The 27,046-nt window shown below is 41.4% G+C and overlaps 1 protein-coding gene across 5 annotated transcripts in view; it reads left to right on the forward strand.

The window, feature by feature from the left end:
* The first annotated feature begins 6,151 nt into the window (after positions 1-6,151).
* The window catches only part of KCNC1 (potassium voltage-gated channel subfamily C member 1), a 120,773-nt gene continuing 99,878 nt past the window's right edge, over positions 6,152-27,046 (forward strand). For 4 of the 5 annotated variants that reach the window (XM_058806473.1, XM_058806471.1, XM_058806469.1 and 1 more), the window contains exon 1: positions 6,167-6,736. In XM_058806473.1, coding sequence (XP_058662456.1) covers positions 6,167-6,736 — 570 coding nt within the window. Of the gene's footprint in view, positions 6,737-27,046 lie in introns of all 5 variants that reach the window. The other variant, XM_058806472.1, reaches the window with a different exon arrangement.

Genomic DNA, 27,046 nt, shown 5'->3' on the forward strand with positions numbered 1-27,046 from the left:
TGATGTGATTTAGCTCCATGATTTCTTGAGGAATAATTATTTCTGTTTTGGGGAAGATCTCATCAAAGAAAAATTCTGACACTTTTACCACAACTTTGACTCAAGGATGCGCTCCAAAAGAAGCACAGTGCCTCACCCAGGCCAGATTTAAGGAGCTGGGGGTGAGACAGACAACTCAGCAATTTTTTGCAGTGCTTATTGCCCTTTTTGCAAGGAAGGTGCAGTATTCTCTTTCCCTACAGGTAAAACAGTTTGGAAATCTCCCTAGTCCTTCAGCAAGCAGCAGAACACCACTTCCACCACCTTGCCTTACTTGTGGGCACCATCTCCATAATTGCATCTGCTCAGTTCCATCTCCCATCAATTTTCAGCAAAACCAAATGGATTCAGGTGGGAGTTTCTCTTAGCTAACAGAGTGGGTAAAGACCAAAGATGATCTCTAATATGTCACAATATTACTTCCATTTTTTCCCAGAGCAGCTTCCATTTATCTCACAGTTTGAGGCATACTTTCTGAAGGGTCCCAAAGGAATTTGCAAATCAAAAAGAACCTTAACTCAGAAATGTCAGCCCAGTAGAAATGGATGAACAAGTCCAACTCATCAGGCAGAGCACAGCAAATGCTTCTCAGCTCAAAGCAAAGCCATGCAACACTTGGAAAACATAGATGGGAATGAAGTACATATTCAAGCAAAACTGAAGTAATTAAGAGAAAAAAAATTCCAGCTATGGAAGTGCAGGAACAAGCATTTAGCTATAATTTTGGCTGCTCTGGTTACTCTCATTAAAAGCATCATGACCTTGTATCAGGCTTTGGGCTACACATCTCTTCAGACATGCAGCCTCTCTATGACTCTCTCAGTCAACACCAAGCACAAACCCACAATTTTTTTCTCCATTCTCATTCTTTCTATGAAAGGCTTTCATCCAATTAATGATAATTCAGAGGGGTAAATCTAGCCTTTCAGAAAAGCAATAACATCTATGCAATTGCAGCTGCTTTATTTTTAAATGATTTTCAAGGACAAAATGAGTACATTGCATGCTGAAGTCCATCACAGCTTTCCATTCGAAGACCTCAAACCAAATGACTTACAAGGGTCAGTGCTAACAGATAGAGCTGTTCACAGCATGATGTAATCTAAAACTGATAAAAAACTGTACTGAAATACTGTTGAGTTGTCATGAATTTAATACAAGAGAACACAGGCTGAATTATAGCATTCAAGCATTGCAAAACTGGTCTTCCAACCCTGGCTGCCTTTTCTTTTGTGGTTATAGCTCTTACAAATAATTCTCTCAGCCTCCTCCAGCTTTAAAACATTTTGAAGGTACTCTCCAGTTATATTCATAGTTGTGCACAAAGTCACAGGTTCTCTCAACATCTCCTTTTCCTCTTCATATTGTTACAATGGGTCATTCTTTTTCTTTGAAAAGAAACTGAGTGATGAAGTCAGAGCTAGGCTTACATTTCAGGAGTGGGAGCTTCTTCAGCAGTCACCATTGTTTGTGTCCTCCCTAGAAACCCCAGTGAAGGAAGAGGCTACAGAGGAGTGCAGAATCAAGTACTCTTGACACACTAGTAAAGCACCAAAGCATTCAGCAAAGCTCCTGATGTGCATTTCTGTGCCTATACAGCCCTGGGATTCGGATCTGTCAATCCAACATCTTCAGTAAGAGGCAAAATATCTTCATACAATAATGAATATAATTAAATAAAATTTTAGAAAAAGGTTAAAATTTCACTTCAAATTAATGAGTTACTAAGTTTAGGAGTGTTAGGGAATATATGCTCAGTCATCTCCCACATTGAGAAGAAAGTTTCTTTGGAGTTAGAAATCACTGCAGTTCTCAGCTAAAGTAGAGAGCAGGGGGATTAACAAAAGAATAGCATGTGAACCTACTAGCTTTTTTTTTTTAGTTTGTAGACAAAATTTCGACTTCTCTCTGAAAGACAATCTACCTTTTCTTGCATATGACTGCCCTGAGGATGCTGAAGTATAGGGCAACAAAGGTGATCCCAGTACACCAGACACAGAGGGGAAAGAAGGACTAATTCTTCCCATGTCATCAGAACAGTGAGGCGACCTAACGCCAGTGACAGAATTAGCAAATGGACTCACTCTCTAACTCAGCTGCACAGTAGTTTGAAAACTAAAATATATCTATGGCTAAAAGATATTCTTCCACTATCACCACTAAAACTTTTAGACGGTTAGAAGAACAGCTAGAATTATAGACAGACCAACAGGAGTGCTCAAAGTGCACATATACTCTCCTGACAGTAGGTGTGCCACAAGGGAGACCTTCAGAGTGACTTTTCAAAACTCTACAGCTCATTTTCCTCACTTATGCCAGATTTTGGTCAGCTCCAACTCAGCGTAGATGATCCTCAAAATCTCTCACCAGTTATTAGAATCAGTTAAGGGAAAAAATGTATTTTCTAGATGAATGGATTTTAATGCATTTAAAAATTTTCTGGTAACACCACCTCTGCAGATGCTGTTGCTATACCATAACCCTTATCCAAACAGACTGTGAACTCTTTTGATAACTACCAATTCTGTGCTTCCTACAGAGGTCACCCAGCATTATTAAAGCTGGTTTAGTTCTTTTTAACATGTAAAACTTAGTAAAATTAATTAATAAGTTAACTTGAAATGACAAGTTGTATCACAGAAAAGCTAGATGACTTGGGGACTCTCACATCCACCTTCATATTAAGTCCTCCTTAAAGATATCAAATATAAACCAGATATTTAAGGATTTAAAGATGTCAAACATAAACTAGAATAAAATCCAGTTATAATATTATTTTTTATGGGACTAGGAGGACAGAAGTGCTACTGTCAAGTTTGGGATTAATCATAATTCCATAGGAAGTTTTGTCTGCAAATTAGAACTTGAAAAATTAGATGATTTCATTTGTCTATCATAATCCAAACATTTCTAATTATGAATTTTTTTTAAAAATTAAACTAGAATTTTATATTGCTACATGGCAAGCTTTAAGCAAAACTTTGCTCAGATACAATAGCTACTCGGCTGTCTTAAACCCTCTGTTCCATGCAAACCAACAGCCATCCATGCAGTATTATCAACTGTGTCTAGTTAAACAAATGCAAATCATGCTGCAATCTACCATGCAAAGCAAACTCTTTGTGCCTTAATATGCAGTTATTTTGTGCCATGATCCTTGTTAAATAAGGATCCTTGTTAAAGATATTATTTTTGAATACTTTCCCTCTCAAGCTTCAATATCAACTTCAAACATGATGTTATCTGTCATTTTCCACATGAAAATTGTGTCTAAACTTACATTCCAATTTATATTTCTAAAAGACCTTCTATTTCAGCAGCTATCTTTGTCCAGATCTCACAAGCTCCTGCTTGCCCATCAGCTTCTGATTTGGGGCCCTCTTTCATGTCTTTTGAAACATCCAACTCTTCTGATTCCACCAATGCTGCTTTATCAATTGCAGCTTTAGTAACTTCAAAGAAACCTTGCAGGTCACTTAAGCATGGCCTCCCCACCTGAGTCCATGAAAACTCTCTTTAAACAAGCTTTCTACTTTTAACATGTACTCCCAGATGACTTCTGAGGTCCTGCACCACCCTCCTTCAGCTCCCCAGACAAGAGGGGAAACCCAAGCAAGGGAAGCTGCACCATATCTCTTTCATTCCCACATTTGCCTTAGATTCCAACACTGAAATTCCTAAAGAGGAATCACTCATTGCAGGCAAGGTAACATGGATGGCAGGAGCTAATGAGCTGGGAACGAATCTTTAAAGTTGCGGATGTTACCAGAAGGACCCACAAGCCTAGGATTCACAGGCCCCGAACATCTTTTCTGGGTCACCTGCCCTCCACAGCCTTCATTAACTCTCAGAACCGACCCTACAGCTCTTTCCCATTGGTCCTCAGATGCATTATTGTCAAAAATAGGCATTTACTACGATTTAAAAGAATTTTCGCATGCATTATTTTTGTCAGAGTCAACATCCTCTTTTCCTTTCTTAATGCCAGGCTTGGGTTCGCAGCCCTCTTTTCCCTCTGTGTCCTCTGGCTGGCAATTCTCAAGGATTTTAGATAGTGTTTCTGTACTTGTGATTCTCAGATTCTCCCTCTGTCATCAACCTTTCTGCCTCTGTTCAGTCCCAGTGCTGAAGCTGCTGTCTGGCATCTCTTTCTGGAGATTTTTTCATCAGTTTATGCTAGCTGAAGTGCAGAGTTGCCTTGATTTAGCCTCACTTTCCCATTTCTCATTCATAGCTGATACGAGTAACATACTCCCATTCCTGCTGTCTTCCCTCCCTTTTCCCCAGAGTCGCACACAAATAGCACCAGGTCCCAGGCCTTCCTTCTACCCCACCAGCTTAACAAGCAGTCTGTTATCATTTTCACAGACAAATCTGCTGGTTAGACCTCTTTGGAATGTCTCACCATGCTACTGCGGTTTTCTTCTCTGCATCCCAGCCAAGCAATGCTCTTTGCAAGGAAGCTGCAGGTGACCAAACACCTCGTCTCACAAACCTGAGCACACCGACTGCTCCTTGACAGCCTTCCACTTGTTCTTCACCTGCTGCTCCCGCACATCTGAATTTCTCTCATACTTGCAAGTTCAACCTAACTGCGTTCCTCTGGTCTTCCCTCTTCTGTTGAGCATGGTGTTGTCCCTACCACTTGTACACTCCATCAGCATTCCCTAACCATGTACCTTTCCATTGTATGTTTCACCAGCCTCTCCCATTCATCACGACATGACCTCCCATGGTCAATCCACAAAGTCTCAGCTCTCCAAGCTTTCCCATAAGCCCATTCCTCCTGAGACGTTGGCAGCAAATAAAACAAAATACAGAACACATCTACATACCTCTCTTACTTCCTTTCCACACAACCATCTTCTTGCTGTTCTTCAAGCTCCTTGCAAGACAGGAGCTGAGGGATTTCCAAAACTACCCTTGTCATTACTTGTGAAATAATGAGAATAAAAAAAGAAAACACAAACCCAAATTGCAACTTACTACCAACATAGGCGGCCAGAAAAAAACCCCAAGTGAACAATAGGAAAAGATGGAGAAGTGGTGTAGGTGCGTGGAACCGATTAAAAGCACAATCTGATAGGAAGGGTATCCCTACTCACGAGGCCAGAAATCTACGCCTGGGGAGATGTTGAATTGTGCCCTTCAGCCAGTCGGGTCCAGGCAGGACGAGCACAGCCGTGACTCATGTCACTGGTGCCCCAGAGTGTCACTAGGAGCCGAGCGCGGGGCAGCCCCGGGACCCCCGCCGCTCCCGAAGGGGACCCTCGGTGTGAGCGCCGCGCGGTGCGGGTGGGTGCGTGGGGCGGGAGGGCGCTCTGCCCGCAGCCCGGGTCCCGGAGCGGGCACCCCCGTCCCGGCGGCGGGCGCGGCCCGCGCTAGGACCCGGGCGGGAGCGGCGCCTGCGCGCCGGTGCGGAGCGGCGGGCGGGCTGCACCGAGCGGCTCGGCAGCGGCGGCGGCGGGAGGAGCGGCGGGAGGAGCAGCGGCAGCGCCGCGGGTCCCGCCGCCCGCACGGGCAAGCGCTCGACCCGGGCCGGCCGGGCGCAGGGGCGGAGGCGGCGGGAGCGCGGCGCTGTCCCTTCAGCACCGGCGGCGCCCCCCGCCCGCAGCGCCGGGAGGGGCGCGGGCACAGCCCCGCGTTTCCCGCGGGGGCTGCAGCCAGCACCGGAGCCCCGCAGCCCCGCGCACCTGTGGGCAGCGCCGGTGCCGGGATTTTTCTTCCCACCCCCCCCCCCCCCTTTTCTTTTTTCCTTTTTTTTTTTTTTTCCCTTGTGCTTTTGGCCACGTCCAACCAGGGAAAGGCCCTCCCCCTCCGGCACCGCAGCGCCCGCTCTCCCGGAGCATGGCCCCCCCTGCCCCTGCCCCTCCGCCGCGGCTGCAGCTGCCGCGGACCCCGAGCGTCTGACTCCAGACGGAGGCGGCGCAGCGCCGGGAGCCACCGCCACCGGCATCGCCTCGGAGCGGCCCCGGGGGAGCGGGGCTGGCCGGGGCCCCTCGCCCCCGCGGGCCCGGAGCGGGGCTCGGCTTAGGCACCGACTGCCGCCGAGCAGCCGTCCCCTGACGGGCTTGCTGCCTGCCGTGCTTGCTTGGATGAGTCTGCGACATGCCTAATAAGAGACGAGATGGGCCAGGGCGACGAGAGCGACCGCATTGTGATCAACGTGGGAGGGACTAGGCACCAGACTTACCGCAGCACCCTGCGCACCCTGCCCGGCACGCGGCTGGCCTGGATCGCTGAGCCCGATGCCCACAGCCACTTTGACTATGACCCCCGCACGGATGAGTTTTTCTTCGACCGGCACCCGGGCGTCTTCGCCCACATCCTGAATTACTACCGCACTGGCAAGCTGCACTGCCCCGCGGACGTGTGCGGGCCCCTGTATGAGGAGGAGCTGGCCTTCTGGGGCATCGATGAGACCGATGTGGAGCCCTGCTGTTGGATGACCTACCGGCAGCACCGCGACGCCGAAGAGGCTCTGGACAGCTTTGGTGGGGCTCCCCTGGATAGCAGTGCTGAGGACGGAGACATAGATGGCACCGGAGACTCTGGTGATGGTGAAGATGAGCTGGAGATGACAAAACGCCTAGCACTTAGTGACTCCCCAGATGGCAGGTCTGGGGGCTTCTGGAGACGGTGGCAGCCCCGCATCTGGGCACTCTTTGAGGATCCCTACTCCTCCAGATATGCAAGGGTAAGCAATGCAATCAGCACCCCCATCAAAACACTCAAACCTCCCTGTGGTCCCACTTCCCCCCAGCATCACCAGGGTTCTGTCAGAGCAGAGCAGCCATCCATGTGTGTGGGCATACAAAAATCACCACGTGGGGTCCATGGGGATGTAACCCACAGTCTCAAGCAGGCCCCAGGCATGGGGAACTAGTAGATACCAAGGCCTGAGCCTATGTACTCAGATGTGGGCCTCCAGAGACCCTATTTTCTAATAGGCTCCTAAAACTCCCGGCCTGGGGCAGGGTCCCGGTCATAGGCCAGAGAGGTCTCCATTACACCAGGAAATTTCCCTCTATGCATAGATTCTTACCGTCAGACATCCCCCAGTAAAGAGAGACACCTTGTCCAGCCCTCTTACAAGCTAATGGCTCTCTCCCCTTTATGAGATGGGGAAAGGATTATGGGAGCAAGCATTCCCAGTGGTACCAGGGGATTTGGAGAGTTTCAGCCTGGACTGGAAAGGGAGTCAGTGCCTTTCTCTTTTCTCATACAAGTTAAATATTTATGAACATGCTTCTCTGAAAATGGGTAATTCAGCTGCTCACTCTGTCTCTTTCTCCCTTGTGGGAAATGCAAAGTATTAATCAGAGGAAAGGGTTTCATTCATGTAGAAGGGACAGAGTGTTTGACAGGTTTCTTGCCTGCTACTGAAGGACAACTCCTCCCCTCCTGGTGCCTGCGGTTGTTTTGGAAAGGGAATGCACACTGGTGCAGCTCACACATAGGTATGGATAAAAATGGTCTGTAATAGTCATCCAACTGCTTTAAGTAGGCACCTCCTCATGCTATGAGAATAATTACATTAATTAGGGGCTGATTCTGCTCCTGAAATGAAAAGTACTGAAAACATTTGCTTCAGGAACAGCAGCAGGATTAACTCCCAAGATAGTCAATTTGATAACTAGGGAAAGAGATGGAGGATAGTGCCTTCATAAAGAAATTGGTTGGCATAGGCTCTACTCTTAAATGTACCTTTGTTAGAGCTTGATTTTTGCCAGACCTCAGTAAGGATGACTGGTGCTTTGGTGGGGGAGGGTGATCAGTGTTCCTGAGAAGGATCAAAGAAGTGAGATCAGATTAGGGAGAAAATTGGATGGATGGGGGAAAGAGAAGTGGAAATGCAAGGAGCAGGGAGCTGGCTGTGTATGAATGGGTGGCGGAATAGCAGCTGCCGGAGACTTGGTCTGAGCAGAGATCTCCAGCAGGGAGACACCAGGTCTGCAAACTGAATGAATGGGGAAAGCTGGAGCAGAGCCTGGAGTTATATCTTGGTGCATTTCTAAAGATTCTTGTTTGTACACCATTTGGAGACTTCCTCCCTGAACAAAGGAGTTAATATTTTAAATTAATTCCTTTAAACAGCATGGAGGATAAAGGAATAATAGAATATTTACCACAAGATGGAAAGATGATGCTGTTGTATTGCAGCTTTCAAATCTCTGATTTCTGCCAAGGGAACAAGGCTGGAGGGTATCCTTGAAAATGCTTGGTTTCCATTAATCAAGCCCAGTGTTAGCAGGCAATCTGAATGGCAGATCTCTCTGGTACCCAGGAATCTGTTGGTAAAACATATTTCAAGTGAAAGTAATTTGCTTGTTCAAGGTTTTGGGAAATGGTTCAAAAGCCAAATGGATAATGTTGTCCCAAGGAAAAGGATACAGAGCTTAAAACACCCTTTTTCTTGGAGGCATTATGATATTTTAGGAGAAGGACAAGAATTTATAACCAATATTAGGAGTCTTTATGATGCACGGGCTGGAATTCTAGAAGGATATAAATTCTCTGAGGGTATTTTCATTTAGCAATAGGTGTTTTATAAAATGTTTTGGCTTTGTTGGGGGTTTTTTTTGAGTGGATGATGTACCATTTATTCACATTCACTTGTGCATACCTGTTAGAATCCAACTCCTGATTTACCTCTGACTTGTTGGGTTGTAGAGGGTTGTTAAGACTAGATAAATATGAGTGCTCTGAATATTTCATGGGTTAAATATGATTCTTTAACTTGTATCTATGGAGACGTAGGCCACATGCATTAATATTTTGCATGAAGGAAGATGGCTTTCCTCATCAACACATGCACACACTGTCCATTAAGAAGACATTATAGGACACTTAACATTTCCTAATAAAAGCCATAAGTTATGGTTATGGATGTAAAAAGAGATGGGAGTTTGATTTATGTTCCTGTAACCTATCACAGACATTGCAAAAAGACCTGAAGCTCACAATAGCTGATTTATAGTAAAATAATTGATAACATCATTAACAAGTGAATGGTATATTAAGGCAATTATTGGTAGAGTCAGGCAACAAATCCACTGTTACCCCACTTCTAATTGAGTCCACTACTTTTAGTTACAAACTGCAATTTGATGTGCAAAAATCTAAATTCACAATGCCATTTTGTCAAAAAAAAAAAAACCACCACAAAATTATCTCTTCCTAAAGGGAACTGAGACCTGTACTAAGGGTGGTTATTACAGACCTCTGATGTTTACATATGGCACCAAAATGCATGTCAAAATAACATCTCAATGTAAGCATCAGTTTACATAACCATTATAGTGTTACACTTGGGCAAGTAAAAGGAATACAGTCTCTGAATATTAAGATTAAATGAAAATCTGCGTATCTGTATAAAGCAAGATTCTCTGGGCTGTATCTGGTATCCTAGAGCAGTGAATGTTTAGGAACTGTCTATGAAAAGCTCAGCATTTACTCAAATCCAGCCATTCTTGGAGGATTTTGATGGACACTGCTTGCAAATACAGGTACATTTGACTGTTTTGCTTCACCCCCACCTGACTCATACTAAATTACTTCTGAGCTCCTTGTAGACAGCCAGGGAAGACTGGAAGTGCATTTGTGTACATCAGGCAAAATCAGCTAACTCTGCAAATTTTGTTTATTTCTTACTTTGATTAGGCAAAGCTCCTAGTCACTAATCATTTGTCTTTAGGTGCAACATAGTCAACAGTTGCTTGTTAAAACAATAGTGGCTGATTTTAATTAATTTAAAGTTTTTTCTGTGCTAATTTCTTAATAATGTAGTTCTTTCTAAAAAGAGGAAACACTTCAAAATTGCATAATCTTCTATATCTATAATAAGAAAAGACAGTTTGTTTCAAATGATAGACTGCCTTAGACATCTATCTTAGTAAGATAAACAGGTATTACACTTCTCCTTAACCTAAAGAACCCATGTTTGGATATCAGAGGCAAAATCTTGTGCCTTGAGATCTGAACAGAGTAACGAAAGATGATGGGAAAGATCCAGGGATCCAAAATCATCTGTCCAGACAGCTAAATATCACTGAACATATCTAAACTGATGTTTCTTTGAAGCTCATTAGAACTGTCCTTTTTGCATCATCAGACAACTTTGTAAATTAATTTATTCTAAGTAGGCAAAAAGGGGGAAATACAGTCAGCCAGAAAGCTATGCTAAAGCAGCAGAGTGTTACATTGTGGTGGAGTTCCTGCCCTCTGTACTTACTAGACTTCATAGATCACTCAGTACACAAATGTGTGAAAAATATTTCTTGGCATCCTCTCCCCTTTATATTTATGTCTGGTCATGCTGTTCTTCCACTAGTAAAGCTCCCACTGACTTCCTGGCAAGTTTGGCCTGCAGGTATCTAACATATTTTTTCCCCTTCCTCCTCCTCCTCCTCAGCAGGATAAGGTTGTGTTTGTGTTAATTCACATTCCTTGGGTTACTCAGTGTTTGAGAACAAGGAGCTTTCAGCTGAGATTGTGCCTACTGCTTACATTCAAATTGGACAGTTAAGCTTTTTTAATGAACTCTCAGGAAAGCTTTTGTAGTCCTTCCAAATAAACCTTTACTGTTTTTTAAATAAAAGCTGGTTGGGGTCCTATGGAAAGTCCTCAACAGCTTGACTTACAATCCTGGCATATGCTGTACCACTTTGATCTGTAAGAGGAAAAGCAAAACTCTCACTCACCCTTCCCTCATGTTTTCCCCTTCACATCCTGCAGAAGAATCTGCTTTCCTCAGTGGGTGACTTTTGAAGGACAAGTTTCTGACACTGAGAAGGAGACAGGAAAAAGGACAGTGGTAAAGAGATGAGAGAAAGGTATTCCCCAGGGATTTCTTCCAGCTTTCTTTTGTACATTCAGGAGCATTTCAACCTTGCTGTGTTCATTTAAACTGATTTTTCTCTATATAAAGTACAACCCATAGGTATGAAAAGGCTTATGGGATCCTAGTTCCTGAATAACCACACTGTCTTGAGGATTAGAGGCCGGGGTGATTCTGCTTTTCCTTGTCCCTGGCCAGCAAGGCTTAGCTCAGGAATTGAGGCAGATCTCAGGGAGTGGGAACAGATACTCCTCACCCTTCACAAGGGGAGCTTATTGCATAGATGTGTGATGCAGGACATGCTTGGCACAGGAGCACTCCACAGACAGTGGTCTGCAGCCTCCCACCAAGCAGCAGCAGAGGGGATGAGAGCTGCCCTGCTCGCTTCCCTCTACCCTCCTCAGGGACAGCTTCCAAGGGGCCCTGCTGGAGCTGCTCTCCCACCTTGAGCCTTTCTGGAAGGTGTCTCCTGCAGAGCCATATCTAATCCTGCACTGAAGCTGGCTGCAGGAATTCTCACCATATACTGTGACAATTAACGAGACAGCCTAATTTTAACTGCACGCTGCATTACAGCTCTGGAAAAATGGGAATCTTTCCACATCAAATGAGGTTTCCCTTGCACTTGTAGTATAATAGAATTACAGACATCTATTAACTACCGTTCTATCATTCATTATTAATATAGTTCCTAAAATTCCATTTTATTCCTATTTTCTCCCATCAAGGAACATGTTACTGCAAATCCTTATATAACCCACTAGTAAGCATGGTAGTCTTCTCTGCATCCTGACCAAAGAAACCTTGCAATGCCAGCTAGAAAGTGTTCACTGCTCCAAGTCCCATATCCAATCCTCATCAAATTGGTCACGGTGGGAGCAGTAACTCCTGGGAACTGTCCATCCAAATTCAGAAGTAATATGTTTTTAAACTACCACACACACGAAAAAAATTAAAAGTATCAGAACAGCCATGCAGAATCACAGCCTCACCAGTTTGAGCTGCTCAGAAGCACACAGGAAGATATGATATCTGCCCAAAAAATCTTACAATCTCTTTGAAGTCACGATCTCACAGGGAGATGAGAGAGATGATGTTACCCACCTGACAATTCCATGGCTGCCTAGTACAGACTTAGCAGTTTGGATTCAAGGACATTTTTTTAAAATCTATCTTCCTATTTCCAATTTTATTTCTATTATTCCAAAACCTTAAAAAAGAACAGCATCTGTTGCCATTTTAATTCAATTTTTTTAATCTCACTTAATTTTAATGTTTCTAGGTTACAAAATTTACTTCATTTAGCCCAGGCTGTGATTGTATGGATCATACCATCATATGCATACACATATATATGCCTTCCTATTGCTGCCACCTCCTACGATGCTGAGTGGGATTTCCATATGAGGAAGGACTTCAAAATTAAACCACCCCAAAATATTTCTGCAGAAGTAACCGTGGTGCCACTGAAATCAATCTGAATTTAGTGGCTGGTTTCAGAAAGATATTTGGTCCCTTCTCTCTTTAATCCATCCCTACGTACCTTCAGTTATTTTCTTTGCCCTTCTCCTGACATTTGCTATTTTGGTTTTGGTTAGGGCAAAAAAAGCAACAAAATACTGGTAATTCTCTGTTGGTCTATCATGAGACAAAGGAGAAAAAGATCTGTGGATCAATTATAATATTTCTATTTTAGAACTATTCACAGAACTGTGGTGTATTAGACTATACCTAGGAAAACTATTTTTCCATTTTGTTCTTCCCTTCTGCTGTGTGATCTAGCATGTGACAGTCTTATTTGTACAAATGCATAGTGTATATTTACAGTAGTACTTTAGTAAAGTCTATACATACTGCCTTTCTCTTAACATAAGGAGAGATGTTAGCAACAGAGGGCCCAGCCTTACTGTTATTGAAACTCAGCCAAAATTACCACCAACTTCAAGGATAGAAATGAATTTTCCTGCAGTATGGTTCAGGGTAACAAATTAATTGCTGTGTGCTGCTTTTTTTAATAGACACGGTGCCTATTTCCATTCCAAAGCACTGAAGTGCAATAGATCTTAGCAATTTATTAGGAGCATACATATTCAAATACATGTGCTCATAATCTTTTAAAGACATGAGAATCTTTAGCACACTGCATCAAAACAGAGCTCTAATACTGACAAAGCTCATCATGATCTTACTGGCTTTTTCTACTGCAAAGGACTGTAGAATACATCTCCCTTTAAAGCACATGACTTCAATTAATGTTCAACTAAATCATATCTGAGCGCTGTGTTTCGTAATAGAAAGGGCAAGCAGGGGTATTCTGATTGAAAAATTGGGCCCTAACTGATAATCAAGTGCGTAATTCTTTCTCATGCAAATATAGATGGCAAAACTGAGTTTCCATTTTGTATAAGCTTGATTTTATGAGATTTGTGTGCATTCTTGGGGTATAAGACTGATAGAAAAGCCATTTTGAGATCTTTGCAATTGTCTTACAATTAGCCTCTCAGTTACTATATGCTCAATTTGATCTGAGGAAAGAACAGTTTAGAAGGCTGACTTGGCTTTCCCTGCTGAATATTGAATTACATAAATATGTGATTCACTCCAAATGGTACACAGAAGCGGTAGGATCAGATGAAATCAGAGAAATCTATGAATCCATGGAGAACCACCTCCTCCCCCTGGAATATAAACCAAATGCTGTCATTTCTAGAATAATTTTTACATCTCTCTCCTGTGCTCACTAAGTAACCAGATTTTGCTATCTTCACTCCTACTCCTGTAGTGATAGCTTACTCCAGGAATATCCCCATTTCCGTCAGGCTGAGAACAAGGTACCACCCAACACGGGTAAAGGTAAAAGAATCAGGCCCTAATTGATTTTAATTTCTTTCTGATAAGATTTATAAAATGTTACAGAGGCGCTAATAAATCATGCAATAAAAATTATGAATAAATCGTGGGCCAAGGCTTTTTGCAGTGATTGCTTATGATGTAAGACCCTTTAATGACAGTAAGTTAAAATTGCATTGTAATGGCCTTTTGTAAATGCAATAAATCTCAGGTTTCAGTGCGCTGCAGACAGCCAGCAATGTGTGTGCTGCACATGAGCTACCAATACAAGCACACACTGCTGGCACACACTTATGTAATTATGTTGATACTTCAGGAGAAGCAGTAAATCTCAGCACTGCTAGATTGACTTTGAAAAATCTCGGGTCAGGACCACTGAGGTGTTATGACTACAAGAAATAGCTTAAAATGTCATACAATGGCTTTTTTCCTTGGAAACCTGGGAGAGAATGTCCCTTTTAAGAGGCAATAAAATGGATTATTTGCTTTTAAATAGCAAAGGCAAAACCTATTGCTACTGAGTCTTATAATTTTCAGACGCAAATACAAGTTAAGACATGCATTTTCACCTGCACAGCCAAACCAAATTGATCTTCTCTTCCAAATGTTCTTGATCATCTACCCATTCACAAAAATATTAAAGGTACACAGAGATACATCAACAGCTACTTAATAACTACTTGTTTCTGCAGCAGAGTTTCTCTCGCTGCCCACATTTGCCCTCAAAAATCACATTCTTAAATACAAAAAGATCTGGTCAGCTTGGGTTGCTTATCATTTAACATGCCTAAGAAAATTAGCTGCAGATTTCCCTTGAAAGTTCATTCCAATATCCCTGTTCTATATATCAGCTCAGGCTTCTTGCAGTTTTCAATTGCACCAGATCAATTGACAGGTATAGATGGTGCAGGCCAGTTCTGTGATTTATCCAATTATAAATTAAATTAAAACCTTCAGTCAGAATGCTTCAGACTTGATAACAGACTTCAAAACAAAATGAAGAGGAAGAAATCTCTAAAATGCTGAGCACCTACTTCCTCCAGCAGAAGGGAGGTCATGTCCTAGAGCAGAAAAGGACACAGGCAGGAAGTGAACAGACCATCACTAAAATCCCACCCCACTTTGTAGGACCACAGTCCCAACTACCACTGATTTTAGCGGGATCCAAACAGAGACCCATGCAGATCTATTTCAGGTAAAATTTTTCAGGACAAGGACAATTGTGTAATTGCCACAACACGCAATGCAAAAGGGCTTGCCTTCTCAGCAGCCTTTGATCTCTACTCTAAAAACACCACAACATGATCTCAGCCACATTGTGCTATTCCTGTTTCCTTTTTTAGCATGGATCTCCCCTTCTCATCTAGTGTGGAGTTCTGCAAGAAATCTAGTGACAGTACGTCTTAGCACTTCTCGGGAATGTGTCCCGCATAACGCAGAACTGATTTTAACTCAGGGTTTCTCAGTAAAGCACTTGTAAGGACAAACCAAGAGCAACCTGACTGTGGTCTGATAGCTCAACCAATACCCAGACAGAGGCAACTGCTGTGGGGTGATGGCTGGCTTTCAGGTTTTGGGGCAGTAGCAGATCAGCTTAGGTCAGAATTTTGCTAAAGTGATATTGAAATTTAGTGTTCTGTTGTTTAGTGTTCAGCTGATAGGAGTTCACTGTCTATCCTACCAAGAAGTCCCTCAGGTGCTAGGGATTTTATTAAAAGACCTAATGTAAATTTCAAAACTGTGTAGATTACTTAAAATGTTAGTTATGTCTAAGCAGCAGGAAATCAATAGTGCAAAAGTGCATTCACTGGTCTAAAGAAAGCATCTTTTGGAGAACCTGCTCTACTAAGCAAAGAAGCTCAGTTATCACTGTGTCAGTGCCTTGGATTACAGGCAAATAAAAGTTTGAAATTGAAGTAAAAATTTTATAGCATCTTCAACTCCAAAACACAAATTTATCTTCATGTCCATATTACCATCAGCTGTAGGAATGCCTAAAACTGTGCATTTACTGTTCCCAAAGGATATCTTGGTTGGGACAGCAGGGTAAGCCTGGGCTCTTACTGGGTGATTTTTAACATTCATTCAGAATTTTCCCACATGTCCTGAGACAAGTACACAGACCTACACAGTGGAAATGTATAAGACAACAAAAAACAAAACCCTAAAAAAGCCCCCAAACCTGAGCTTTGTACAAATCATTGCAAGCAACTGAATTAATGCAGTTTATAAAGTGAGAATTTGTTAGAAGATCTGACCAAAGCCCCGCTTGCTTGCCTATGTTAGCACTGAAGGATCCTCTCAAGAGGAGCATCTGCAGCATGCCAATAGTGCAAAGGCAGGTCACACACATTTAGCTCAGCAAGTGAACATTTGCAATGGGCACAAGCACACAAACACCACATTTTATTAGCTCAGTATGGCACATCATTTGGGTATGCTTCAGCCCCTCTCATTTTCTTTGAATTTTACTGTGTGTGAAATCATACAAGATGTTTAATCTTACTATGCTGATTTCAAAATAGAAAAACAAGATTTCTAAGGTTATTTGCTTTGCACTTTTTCCTCTCTCCCTTACTGTATGTTTATTTCAGGAGCTAGCACAATAGAGTTATAATTTCTGCGACACCTCTAAATGCTTGTACTATAAAAACAGCAAGTTGACAGCATCTAAGGGAAGGCTTTACACTGTACTCAGATGTAGTGTTTTCCAAACCAACCTGGACTGCAGCAGAAGATTCCCCAAGGCTGTGATCCTTCCAAAGGTGGAGTGTATGCCTGAGCTGTGGTGGCCAGTGCACGGACAGCAGGGCTTCTCCATCACCACCTTCTCCATCCCTCCTGCACCCAGGAAATCTAGCAGTCACTTCCTACATCTTCACTTCTGAGGGCAGACTCATGGAAGGGTACCACCATGTGAGTTCAAGCTTAGAATTCCCAAAACACTAACCATGAATTTGTAATTTTTTTTAATGCATATTAAAATTTCCCAGTGCCTACAGTGTTGTTTCTGCATGTGCCCAAAACTGTCTTAGCACTGTTGGCAACTACCTTATATCAAAGCCTGGTTGATGCCCATAATTTTCCTTCACTAATAGGAAAATCCTTTAAATGAACTTGCCAAATACATAGTGAATATACACTGTTTTAAAAAACATACTTAAACAAAAACATGAGATATTTGTGGTATGAAACAGTTCCCTCGACGCAATAATCTAGTGGCTACTGTATTTTGCTTAGAATATGAAATTTCAAATTTAATATTTTCCTCTCACTGCACAATTTCCAATTTTCATCCATCTCTGCTTGGGAGTCCTCCCCACTTCACAAAGCTGCATAATCCAGGCAGTTAGTGAAGTTAATTCAATTTGCACAGCATGAGGATTTCACAAACCATTATACTGGGAAGATGGCAAAGTAGCATTTCCCAGTGATGTGGAAGAGGCCGTTCCTCTGTGGTAATTCTGGGCTACTGAATTCAGCAAGATCAATAGCACAAAACAGATATACATAGTGGCATTATCAGAGAGTTTAATGTTGGCATATGACAAGACTGGTCCTTTTATTTTCACTCACTTGTTGGAAGCCAGGTCCTGGTATGAAATAACCATATGTTGTCCTCATGCATTGGACTTCAGGATGAGCCATGCATTATGATTTTGGGATCTCTGTGCAGCCCCTATGGAGAAAGAATGTGCAAAATGCACAGAAAAGTAGGAGGTGATATGAGAGTAGATGGTATGCAGAATTGGAGAGGACTTTTTCACCCCAGAGCCTGAGCAATTCTGCCATGCTGCAAAATGAGCTCCAAAGTCAGTGTGAGGACACATCACATGATTTGTTTTGAAAAGACCTACGTTTCCCAGGGCTATCAATCTGTCACCTTTCACTCGTGCCATGGAAATAAAAGCATTCTTAAAATCTCTGAAGGCTGCCTTTTCATCAATATTTTAACATAAGCATTCTTTTAATTTAAATGGAGATTGATCACTTATATTTTATTACTTCTTAATAAAAAACCATGATCATCATTAAAAGAAAGTGACCTCAATGAAATTATTGCCAGGAAAAATCTGACTTGGAAAAGCACTCAAACAAGTCTTTGCTAGATCAGAGCCTTTTACAGCATGTATGTTTAGTTCTGGTTTTAACAATCAACACACAAGTGATCAATGGGCATTCTAGCTATTACATTCACTGCTTTCATGATACACTTAAAACTAGTCCAAAATCTTACTGGAAACTGTAAAGGGTATACTGTTAAATATCCCTCTCTGCTGTAACTCACCCTATATAGGAAGACTTGCCAGGGACGCTAATGAAGCGAAGATGGTTTTGCAGTTTTACCATCTGTTATCAAATATACTCCTGCTATAGCAGAAACACAATTGTATTAGAATTTAGAAGTAACAAAAATTGAAATAAAAATTTTCTTTCATTGTTTAAATAGCTTTGCTGCATAGTACAAAGAACAAAATGTTTGGATGATTAATAAAACATCTCAGAGCTGCTTAAATTAAGAAACAAGATGCAGCAAAAGAATAGTGATGAAGTTGAACATAACCACAACACAACAGAGATATAAATAAGAAACCATGTTATTCCACAGCCTTCAGGTTTAGACTTTAATTCAGGACAACATACCCTATTTTTATATTCTACAGGGAAAAAAAAAAGTCAACAAAAAAACCCATTTGAAATGTGAATGTCATTGAAAATTTTTTAAATGCTCCATCTACACTAGCTTTGTGATGATTGTAAAGTGCTTAAAAACAGCATCCCCCTAACCCTCTTTCCATCCTAAGTAAGGACCTCCAGGGTAAAAACTCTAAAAAACACTACAGTTTAGCTTCACTTATGTGCGCTGGACTAAAAATGAACACTTAATATTTATGTGAATCATTGTCAGTGTCAAGTGAGATGAAGCTTATAAAAATAGATCCAAATGAGGGAATGAGTTTTAAGACTCAGTGGGTAAATGCCTTTTTACGTACGATATTATTTATAGATATTTTTTAATCTGTTCTGTCATCTTGTCTCTTAAATTATTAGAAAGTAAGAAAGAAGGAACTATAGGAAATGTACATGAAAGAGAAATATTACTGGGAGCTGTGGCAGAATATGAGCAAAAGCCAGGAAGTTTAAAGCTGTGCTCCTAAGCCCCTTGCTTTCTGTATGAAAACAGTTCCAGCCTATTTTGCAATTAAATATGCACTTTTTAAAACTAACTATGCTGTTGAAATAGGAGGAATGGTATTTTCCAGACTCTCAGGCATCCCTAAGACTTGCTACCACATCTAAAAACAAGTTAATCTCAAGCCTGTTTTGGGCATTGGGCTGAGTCCTGTCTCCATGGTCTCATGAAGCCCTTGACATTCTACATTAATCAAAGTCCTCTCTAGATATAAATGTTGAGCTCACCACAGCCACAACAGAAATTCCAGCATTGGACCTCAGTTTTTGTAGCTCTCTTAGAAGTCAGTGATGAGTGCAGATGGTCCCCAAGTTGATCTCCAAAAATTCTAAGCACCAAAAAACTTAAAATGTTGTTGTGGTAGCTTTTTACATCTATTTATCACATCTGATAAGGAGACTGCTGGTACTAATGCTACTCTGCATCAACAAGGTTCTGTGAGTCTCAACAATTAATAAAAAAACTTTTAAAAACTGTAACAAAAAGGACAATAATAATGAAATTATTATTAGAATTTGAAGCAAGTATTCAATATTGAAGGGCAAAATACTCAAGACAATTAGAATGCAGGTCACCTTGTAAGAAAATTCAGAATGGGAAACATTCCACAAGGCTTCTGCTGGGTTCTTGCAAACAGGGGAATGTTACACTTCACACGTAGGAATCTGGGGAGGTCATACTTACTTTCCTTCTGCTAGCAGGTGGAAAACTCTCCTTTGAAGCAATTGGAGCCATTTCTTCCTTTATACAGACACATTACACAACCTCTATCCAACAGGAAATAAAACTGGGTAAAGCAGGCAGCTGCTCTCTTCCCTGGGTCTACGTGGTTATAGAATCCTGCAGAGGGGGAGTGTGTATCCATAGGCTTTTGCTTTTACCATTCAGGTATCATTTTTGTAAGCACCAAGGTGAAGTGGTTTTTGTATTCTCTTCATCCAGGTAGGATTTCAACTCAGCTGCATGTCTGCTGAGAACAACACACAGAGCTGCTCATTGATTTGAAGGCATTTCTTGCAAATATAAGCTTTTCCTGCTCTTGACTTCAATAGCAAGATCTAATTTAGACCAGTGAGAAATTGCATCTAATATTTTTGTTCTAAATCTATTTTAGAAGTGAGATGTATGTGTTTACAATTAAATTTAAATTGCTGTAAATTTAAACAGAGGTTTCAGATGTGAATATTAGGAATAATTGAGGGGTTTTTTTATTTCCACAAGGATATCTGAGGATATAGTTCATCCCAGTAGTCAACCAGGTTTTATTTAACAGTATCAGTCTAACAGATGCAATTTCCAATTATGATAACTGTGGGTACATAATTAATTTTAGTAACTGCAAAACTTACAGTAGAAATACTTTTATGTGACATCCCTTGCTCCTCACTTTGACAATTGCAGAAAATAAAAAGTAAAAAGAGAGATTTCTGCTATGAGCTTGTACAACTGTCCAACCGCTTGTACGGCCTGCACAGCAGTTTATTCTAGAGATCTGTAATGTACACAGATGGCAAAAGGCTCACAAATACATCCAGAAATTATGTGTGAAAACTACATTCACAAGTCTTGCTCTGTGTTTGAGAGACCAGAAACTGTATTTTGACAGGAATATCAATAAGGACTTGGATTCAAATGAAAAAAAAATGTTTTCCATTTAGTACTTACACTGCATAGGGTATTAGCTGTAATCAAGAAAAATTTCAGGATGGCATGAAACTCTCAAGCTGCATAATTCCCAATAACACTCAGTGGAGTCCTGCTATTAAAATGCCCACAGGCCACAAAAATGCTTTTAAGCCAACTCAGTTGCCTAAATTACAAATACTAGTTAACAAAATTCACCACAGGCTCACAACTTAGGGTAGAATATATTCTTTTTTAAATACATCTGCCTTCATTAAAATCCTTAGTGGTCACTCATGGTTTTCAATCTCTCATTATGCTGAAGCAGAGACTTTTTTTTTCTTTTTGAACACACAGAAAGACATGAGGCTTAAGTAAAGTCACCATGCTTGCCACCAGCCCCTCTAACATTTATTGCACACAGTTATTTGTCTTTCCAATTCAGCTGCTCGTGAGAGTTGCAAGGAAGGGAAACCATTCATGACTTGATCTTTTTGGTGGTTTACATTTTTGGAAATTTTGTAGATGATATTTAGGAAGCCTTCTCACAATACACAGACATTTTGGCTAAGAAAGAATATTGTATGTACCCCAGTTTCAGATCTAGGGCTAGACAAATAAATGTAGATACATTTTGGCAACAAAATTTTTTTTTCTCCAATTTCTCCCTCTCCTCTCAAATAACACTTTTTCAAAGCTTTATCCTTTTCCCCATAAGAAAAATCCCAATTTCTCTTCTCTCCCCAATATTAATTTCTTTTGCTCCCTCACACTGACTTAATAAAAACGTGAAAACAAAAATGGTAGTCAGAAAAAAAAAAAAAAAAAAAAAGCAGCAAAATTTAAGAGGGAATACCAGGAGATAAAAAGGAAATAACTTTCTGCACAATATTTTACTAGAAACTGTAGGTAAGAAAAAAACCTTGCTTGTTTGAAATCTGAAGGACAAATATGACAAATCTTGTTGAATGTTTTCAAGGAAAAAAGGATGTCCTTTTTTTTCCAGATTGCTTTTCATCATTTCCATTGAGTTACTTACAAATACACATCCATCTTATTGCAGTCTTTATCTTGATTGAGGCAAGGGTTTTTTGTTTGGTTTGTTCAAAATTAGTTGGGAATATAAACAGCTTTCCATGTAGGTCAGAAAAAAAATCTTCAAATTATTCTCAACCTGGCACTGTGGTTTTTAGCTTTTTCTGGACATGAAAATACTCTCTCTTTTAGAAGCATCAACATGTTCTTGTCCTTCTGATAGTTCCTCTTACACCCAGAGTCTGTAGCACCAATTCTAGGTTTTAAACAGCATTTTAATCACTGTTGAATAGCTGCTCTCCTGCTCACAGAGCATGGGACGCTATGCAGTGGAGGAACTGCAATCACCATCAGACGTGAGAAGGACATTCCTGAAGTGAAACTGCAGAAAATAGTGGTTGCAATGTAAGCAGTGAGAAGGAGAATGCCTGGAGGAGGATATATCTCCCAGAAATAGGAAATGGAAGGATTCTTCAGAGCTAGAAAAAAAAAATCAGTGTAGCGAGAGGGAGGTCTCATCCCTCAAGGTTCACTGGATATTGAGGGACAAATAGAGTTAGGACCCTGGAAAAGGAACACAGGATGACAAATCAGCAGCTTGCTAGGAGAGAGAGAGGCAGTCAAGAGTTTGAAATCTCAGACTGTGGCCACTTAGAGGAATTCCTTTTTCAGCAAGGTGTCAACCTATTCAGAATAGTTCAAGTGAATTAGCAATATGCACACCTTCTGCATGTGCTGCAAGCAAAGAAACAGCCCTCACGAGAGCCCAGGAAAAAGGGGGTTTGCAGTAAGAGATTTTGAGGTCAAAAGAGAAGATTTTGCTGTTGCATGTTTGCCAAATAATAAAAAAAGGATTAGGTTCCACGTGAAAAGCTTTGTGTATTGTGACCAGTGCTAATTCTGGAGAAGCCTTTGCTGTAAGGACACGTGAGGACTTTGGACAGCATGTTCTGATGCACTCATTTTCTTCTGTGAAGGTGAGACACCTTGATGGCTGGCACAAGAACTGGAGAACTGGGCAGGACAAAAAAAAAAGAGAGAAAGAGGCCAACTTCATTTCCTTAAGAGCTCTAGAGTGGATATTTCAGCATTCCAACCTAGCCAAACTACCTTCTCCACTCAGGAGTCCTGAACAAGCATTATGTCCTTCACCACACAGAGACTCTTTTCAGCTGTGATCCAAGACTAAATGGGATTTCAGGAGAAAACAACTGGCTTGAATACATAGGGCACTTGTGGAAGTGAGAGCACACCACAGGCACTTGCTCTGTCAGACTAAAAGATGCTGTGCTGATTCCAGCAGTGGTCCTCATACAGGAATTATTCTGGAGGTGATCCTCATGCACCCCTTTGCCCTTGTTTGATCACATTTTTTTTTTAAAGGGGTCTAGAATATATGAGCAATCTTTAATTGAGAATATTTGCTGTCTAATGAAAAGCTGTGGCTTCTTAATGTATTCTGTTCATTGAGAACTCCAATATGAAAATATGTGTAAGATTCAGGGGCAGATACAGTGATGGGGCTGAAGCAACAAGGAGATACGGTAGCAAAGAAAAGTGTTACAATTTTATTTGGGAAGCCCAGAAATGCACCAGCTCTTGCCACGAGTTCAAATGAGACTTCTGGCAAGCCACAACTTCTTGGTAATGATTTACATCTATAATCAGGATAATAGAACATTATTTATCTAACTCTTCTGGGTATTGTGGAGACTAACAGTTGCACAGTAATTTGGAGATAAATTGGAGACACTAGATGAATTTCCACTCTCATGTTTTCTCTAAGCAGGTGAAGTGAGGACATGACACAGAAGCAACCAAAGTTTTCTCAAAATAAATCAGAGAGATCAGAAGGCAATTTTATCTTTGCTTCATTCTGATTATTCAGCACTCCTCAGTAAGATTGACAGGAAATGAGAAAACAAAGCTTTCATGGATGAGGAAGGTAAAATCTAGTAACACTTAACAAAAACAGTTTAAAATCCACAAAATTATTTCTGCCATTTCAGATGAAAAATTAATGCAAGATGCACCCAGCACATTGTGCCGAACAGACTATCGACAGATCTAATAAATAACTTTTAATTACATAATGAGAAAAGTTAAACATATATCTCCTCATATAAGCCTTTTAAAACAAAACCATGTAAAGTTAAACACTAACATGCCATTACCAGACTCCACATTTTAACTGGCCCTGACTTATGGCAATTCCATAAAGTCAGAAAACAGTTTAAGTGAATTAACCCTCTCTCTCCATAATCTGTGTATTCTGATTAAAGGCTCTGAATGGAAGGAGCAAGTTATTCATCATCCCCGAAGTGCAAAAGAATGGACCTTTGATTTTTGTCTTGGCTGTTGTGAGAAAACACATCCTGCCTTCCCAGAGCAGGCAGACTGTATGAGCTGAGAGCTGTCTCTAGCAAGGTGGGTCTCTCCCAAGAGACCAACACTCTATGGAATGAGATGCCAGAGCAGATGCTGTATGTGCTGAAGCCTGACACACACTGGGACACCCTGAGCAATCCCAGGAAGGCACAAAGCAGAGTAGGAGCACTCACCTTTTCCTCAGCTGGGCTGGCTCTGTCTGCAGGATCATCCTTATATTACAAGACCTCTGACACAAAGGCATCAGGCAGATATTGAAGGTGAGCTAATCACTTCCCAGGGAAACATTCAGCCAGAAGGGACAGAGGTATTGCTACAGATCAGAGAGGAGGCAGAGAAGTCAGACAGACATGGCAGAATGACACTGGGACCACATCTGGCAGTGTGTTGAGACAAGGAGTAGCCCAGTTTTTGCCCTGGAGACTCAGGGAGCAAGGCAGATGATAAAACAGTTGCCCAGATGCCAATGTCTCTGAAAATGCCCTGTGACTGGGATGCAGACCAGAGGGTGTATTGCAGATATGTGAGCAGCACAAGACACTCCACTGAAATAATCTGGTAATTCTTGCTATAGGTGAGCAGAAAATGGCTGGATGCCTTGGGCATTGCTTAGGGGCCACTGTGTTCCTCAAAAATATGTACTGCATTTGAAGGATTAATTCTACCTCGTATTTACCATGGATTTATTCCTTACAGCACACAGGGATAGCCCAAATTCACTTATATCATTACCTAAATCAAGGAATCAAGAGCGTCAAATTTGACTTCTTTGTTCATTTTTTTTCCTTGAGTAATTCCTAAAAGGACCAGGAATTACTGCTTTTCCAAATAGAATAACAACAGAAAGCTGCTGGAATTTCAACCAAAAAAACAACCAAAACCAAAAACTCAAACCAACAAAACCATTCCTTTTTTCCTCGGTGTTCACTAGCTATAATTAATGTGAAGTTAATCAAAACTCAAAGCAAGATGATAAAAAAAGGTCAAAAAGCAATTATATTAGAAATATGTCCCCTAGTCAATTGCTTGCTTTTCAGGCTTTAGCTCTGTGGCAATTTCAGTACTTATGCAACCACCATAGAATTTTCTAGGTCTGACTTTTACTTGAGAAGCAGAAACTTCTCACCAACCAACCCCTTCAGGTCCAAGCCCAGGAACTTTTTTGTCATGGGGGTGGGGTGGGGGGGGGAAGGAATGAGCTTCCTTCACACCCTCAGCCCCCTCAGATGCCACCACTGCATCAGAGAAGAAAGTATCACGCACCTTCCTGCTCGCTGCAGATCCAGTCAAGGACCCTGGGAATCAGCCGGGAGCCACCTCCTCGTAGCACACAGCCCTTGCAGGGAGAAACCCTCTGGGGAAATCAGTTCATGGCAGGTTTCATACTGTGCCTGGTTAACAGCATATGTATCCCTGTCCTTTTAGCACAGGTTGGAAGGAACAGTGTTTGCTAAGGCTACATAGCCAAAAAGCACACTTTAAAAATACACGCTGTAGTCAGATGTCTGCTTGTAACATTTATGACTTGGCAGATTGACTCGCACATCAGGCACACATTTGATGGTTAATTCTGAGCCCTAATGCAGCAGAGCAGTCTTCTACCTGGCTGGTGTCTATCCTTTTCAAAAGGCAAAGGAGTGCATAAATTATGTTTAAAAAGAGGTAGGCATTTTCTGCCCACAGAGTGGAGTCACTGTAGGTGGATTATTATCCAGGAATACCAAAGAGGCAAGAAGTCTGTGATTTAACCCATTCTTTGTAATCTCCTTGCCTGCTACTGTTGGTACTGCTGACAGTCTGAAATTATCCATATGATACAATTTTTCAGGAGGTTCTGCAGCACAGCAGCTGCATTTCAGACAGTCAGCAGGAGTTAAAGCCCTAAAGAAAGGATTTTATTCTGAAATAATACCAGCTAAACTCTGCAGCAGCATCCACTTGTCTCTGCTGATGTTGGCAGCTATGAGGTTGCTCCAGTTTACTCCCTCACCAGGCCCTGCACTATGAATGTCATGTCTTAGCAGAAAAGGATGAACTCTATACCACCTTACAGATGACCAGCAGGATTTTGAAACCTATTTCTTCTGCAATATCTTTACTACTGAGAAAACAAAAAGCAATAGTTTTCACAGTGCAAACTGAGACATTTGTACATCAGGATACAGGCATGACCTTTATCTAGCACAAATAAGGCATAGAGATGTTCAGCTGAACACAACCACCTGCATTTACTCCAGCCAAGAACTTGATCTTCAACACTGACCTTAAACCATTGTGAATTGTGATGAAGAAAAATAATCAGCACTGGGGCTGAGCATCCCTAAATTCCAGTGGTATGCCTACAAACTGCTGACAGTAAGCATCTTCAGAAATAGGATCTATAAGAATAGCCAAAAAAGAGGAGGATTTATAAATTTATGAGATGAGTTTTAGATTATCATAGGTATCCCTGCTCTACTTCGACATTTCATATTTGTGCAAAGAGAAAAATATTTTCCTTGTCCATAACAATTTTTAGAAATTAAAAATACTTTACAAAAATTACTTAATCCTTTCAGTATCCTTAGTGAGATATGGAAGCACTCTTTCAATTTTCTCACAAGATGTGTGATCAGAGGCACAAAAAGACACTGCTTATTTGTTAAATTAATCAAAATAAATAATTAATAAAAATGTGAAAGAAGTCCTGGCTCCCCCTGCTTAAAAAAAATTTTCACCAGAGTCACCATTGTCAGTAGATCTAAACAGGTCAAAAGCAATAATACTAACTCCAGGGGTATCTCTGCTGTATTTAGTACCAATGGATGCTGCTCTAAAACCTGTGATTCTCCCTGAGAAGGGTAGCAAAGGCTCAGTATTTTCTGGGCAGATGGGCATCTGTAAAATCATCCTGATCTTCTTCCATGCATACCCATCTTTGCTCTCTAGCAGATGTGCAAATATCTTAGACTCACCAAGTGCCACCGGGGTACAGGCAAGGACATGGACTTGTCCCTGTCCCCTCCTGACCACACACAGGGAGGAGGCCAAGAGCTGCTGGCGAGTGCATCCTACAAGAGAAAGACACCAGGCAAGGT

This window comes from Ammospiza caudacuta, chromosome 6 (assembly GCF_027887145.1).
Source record: "Ammospiza caudacuta isolate bAmmCau1 chromosome 6, bAmmCau1.pri, whole genome shotgun sequence".
Lineage (NCBI taxonomy): Eukaryota > Metazoa > Chordata > Aves > Passeriformes > Passerellidae > Ammospiza > Ammospiza caudacuta.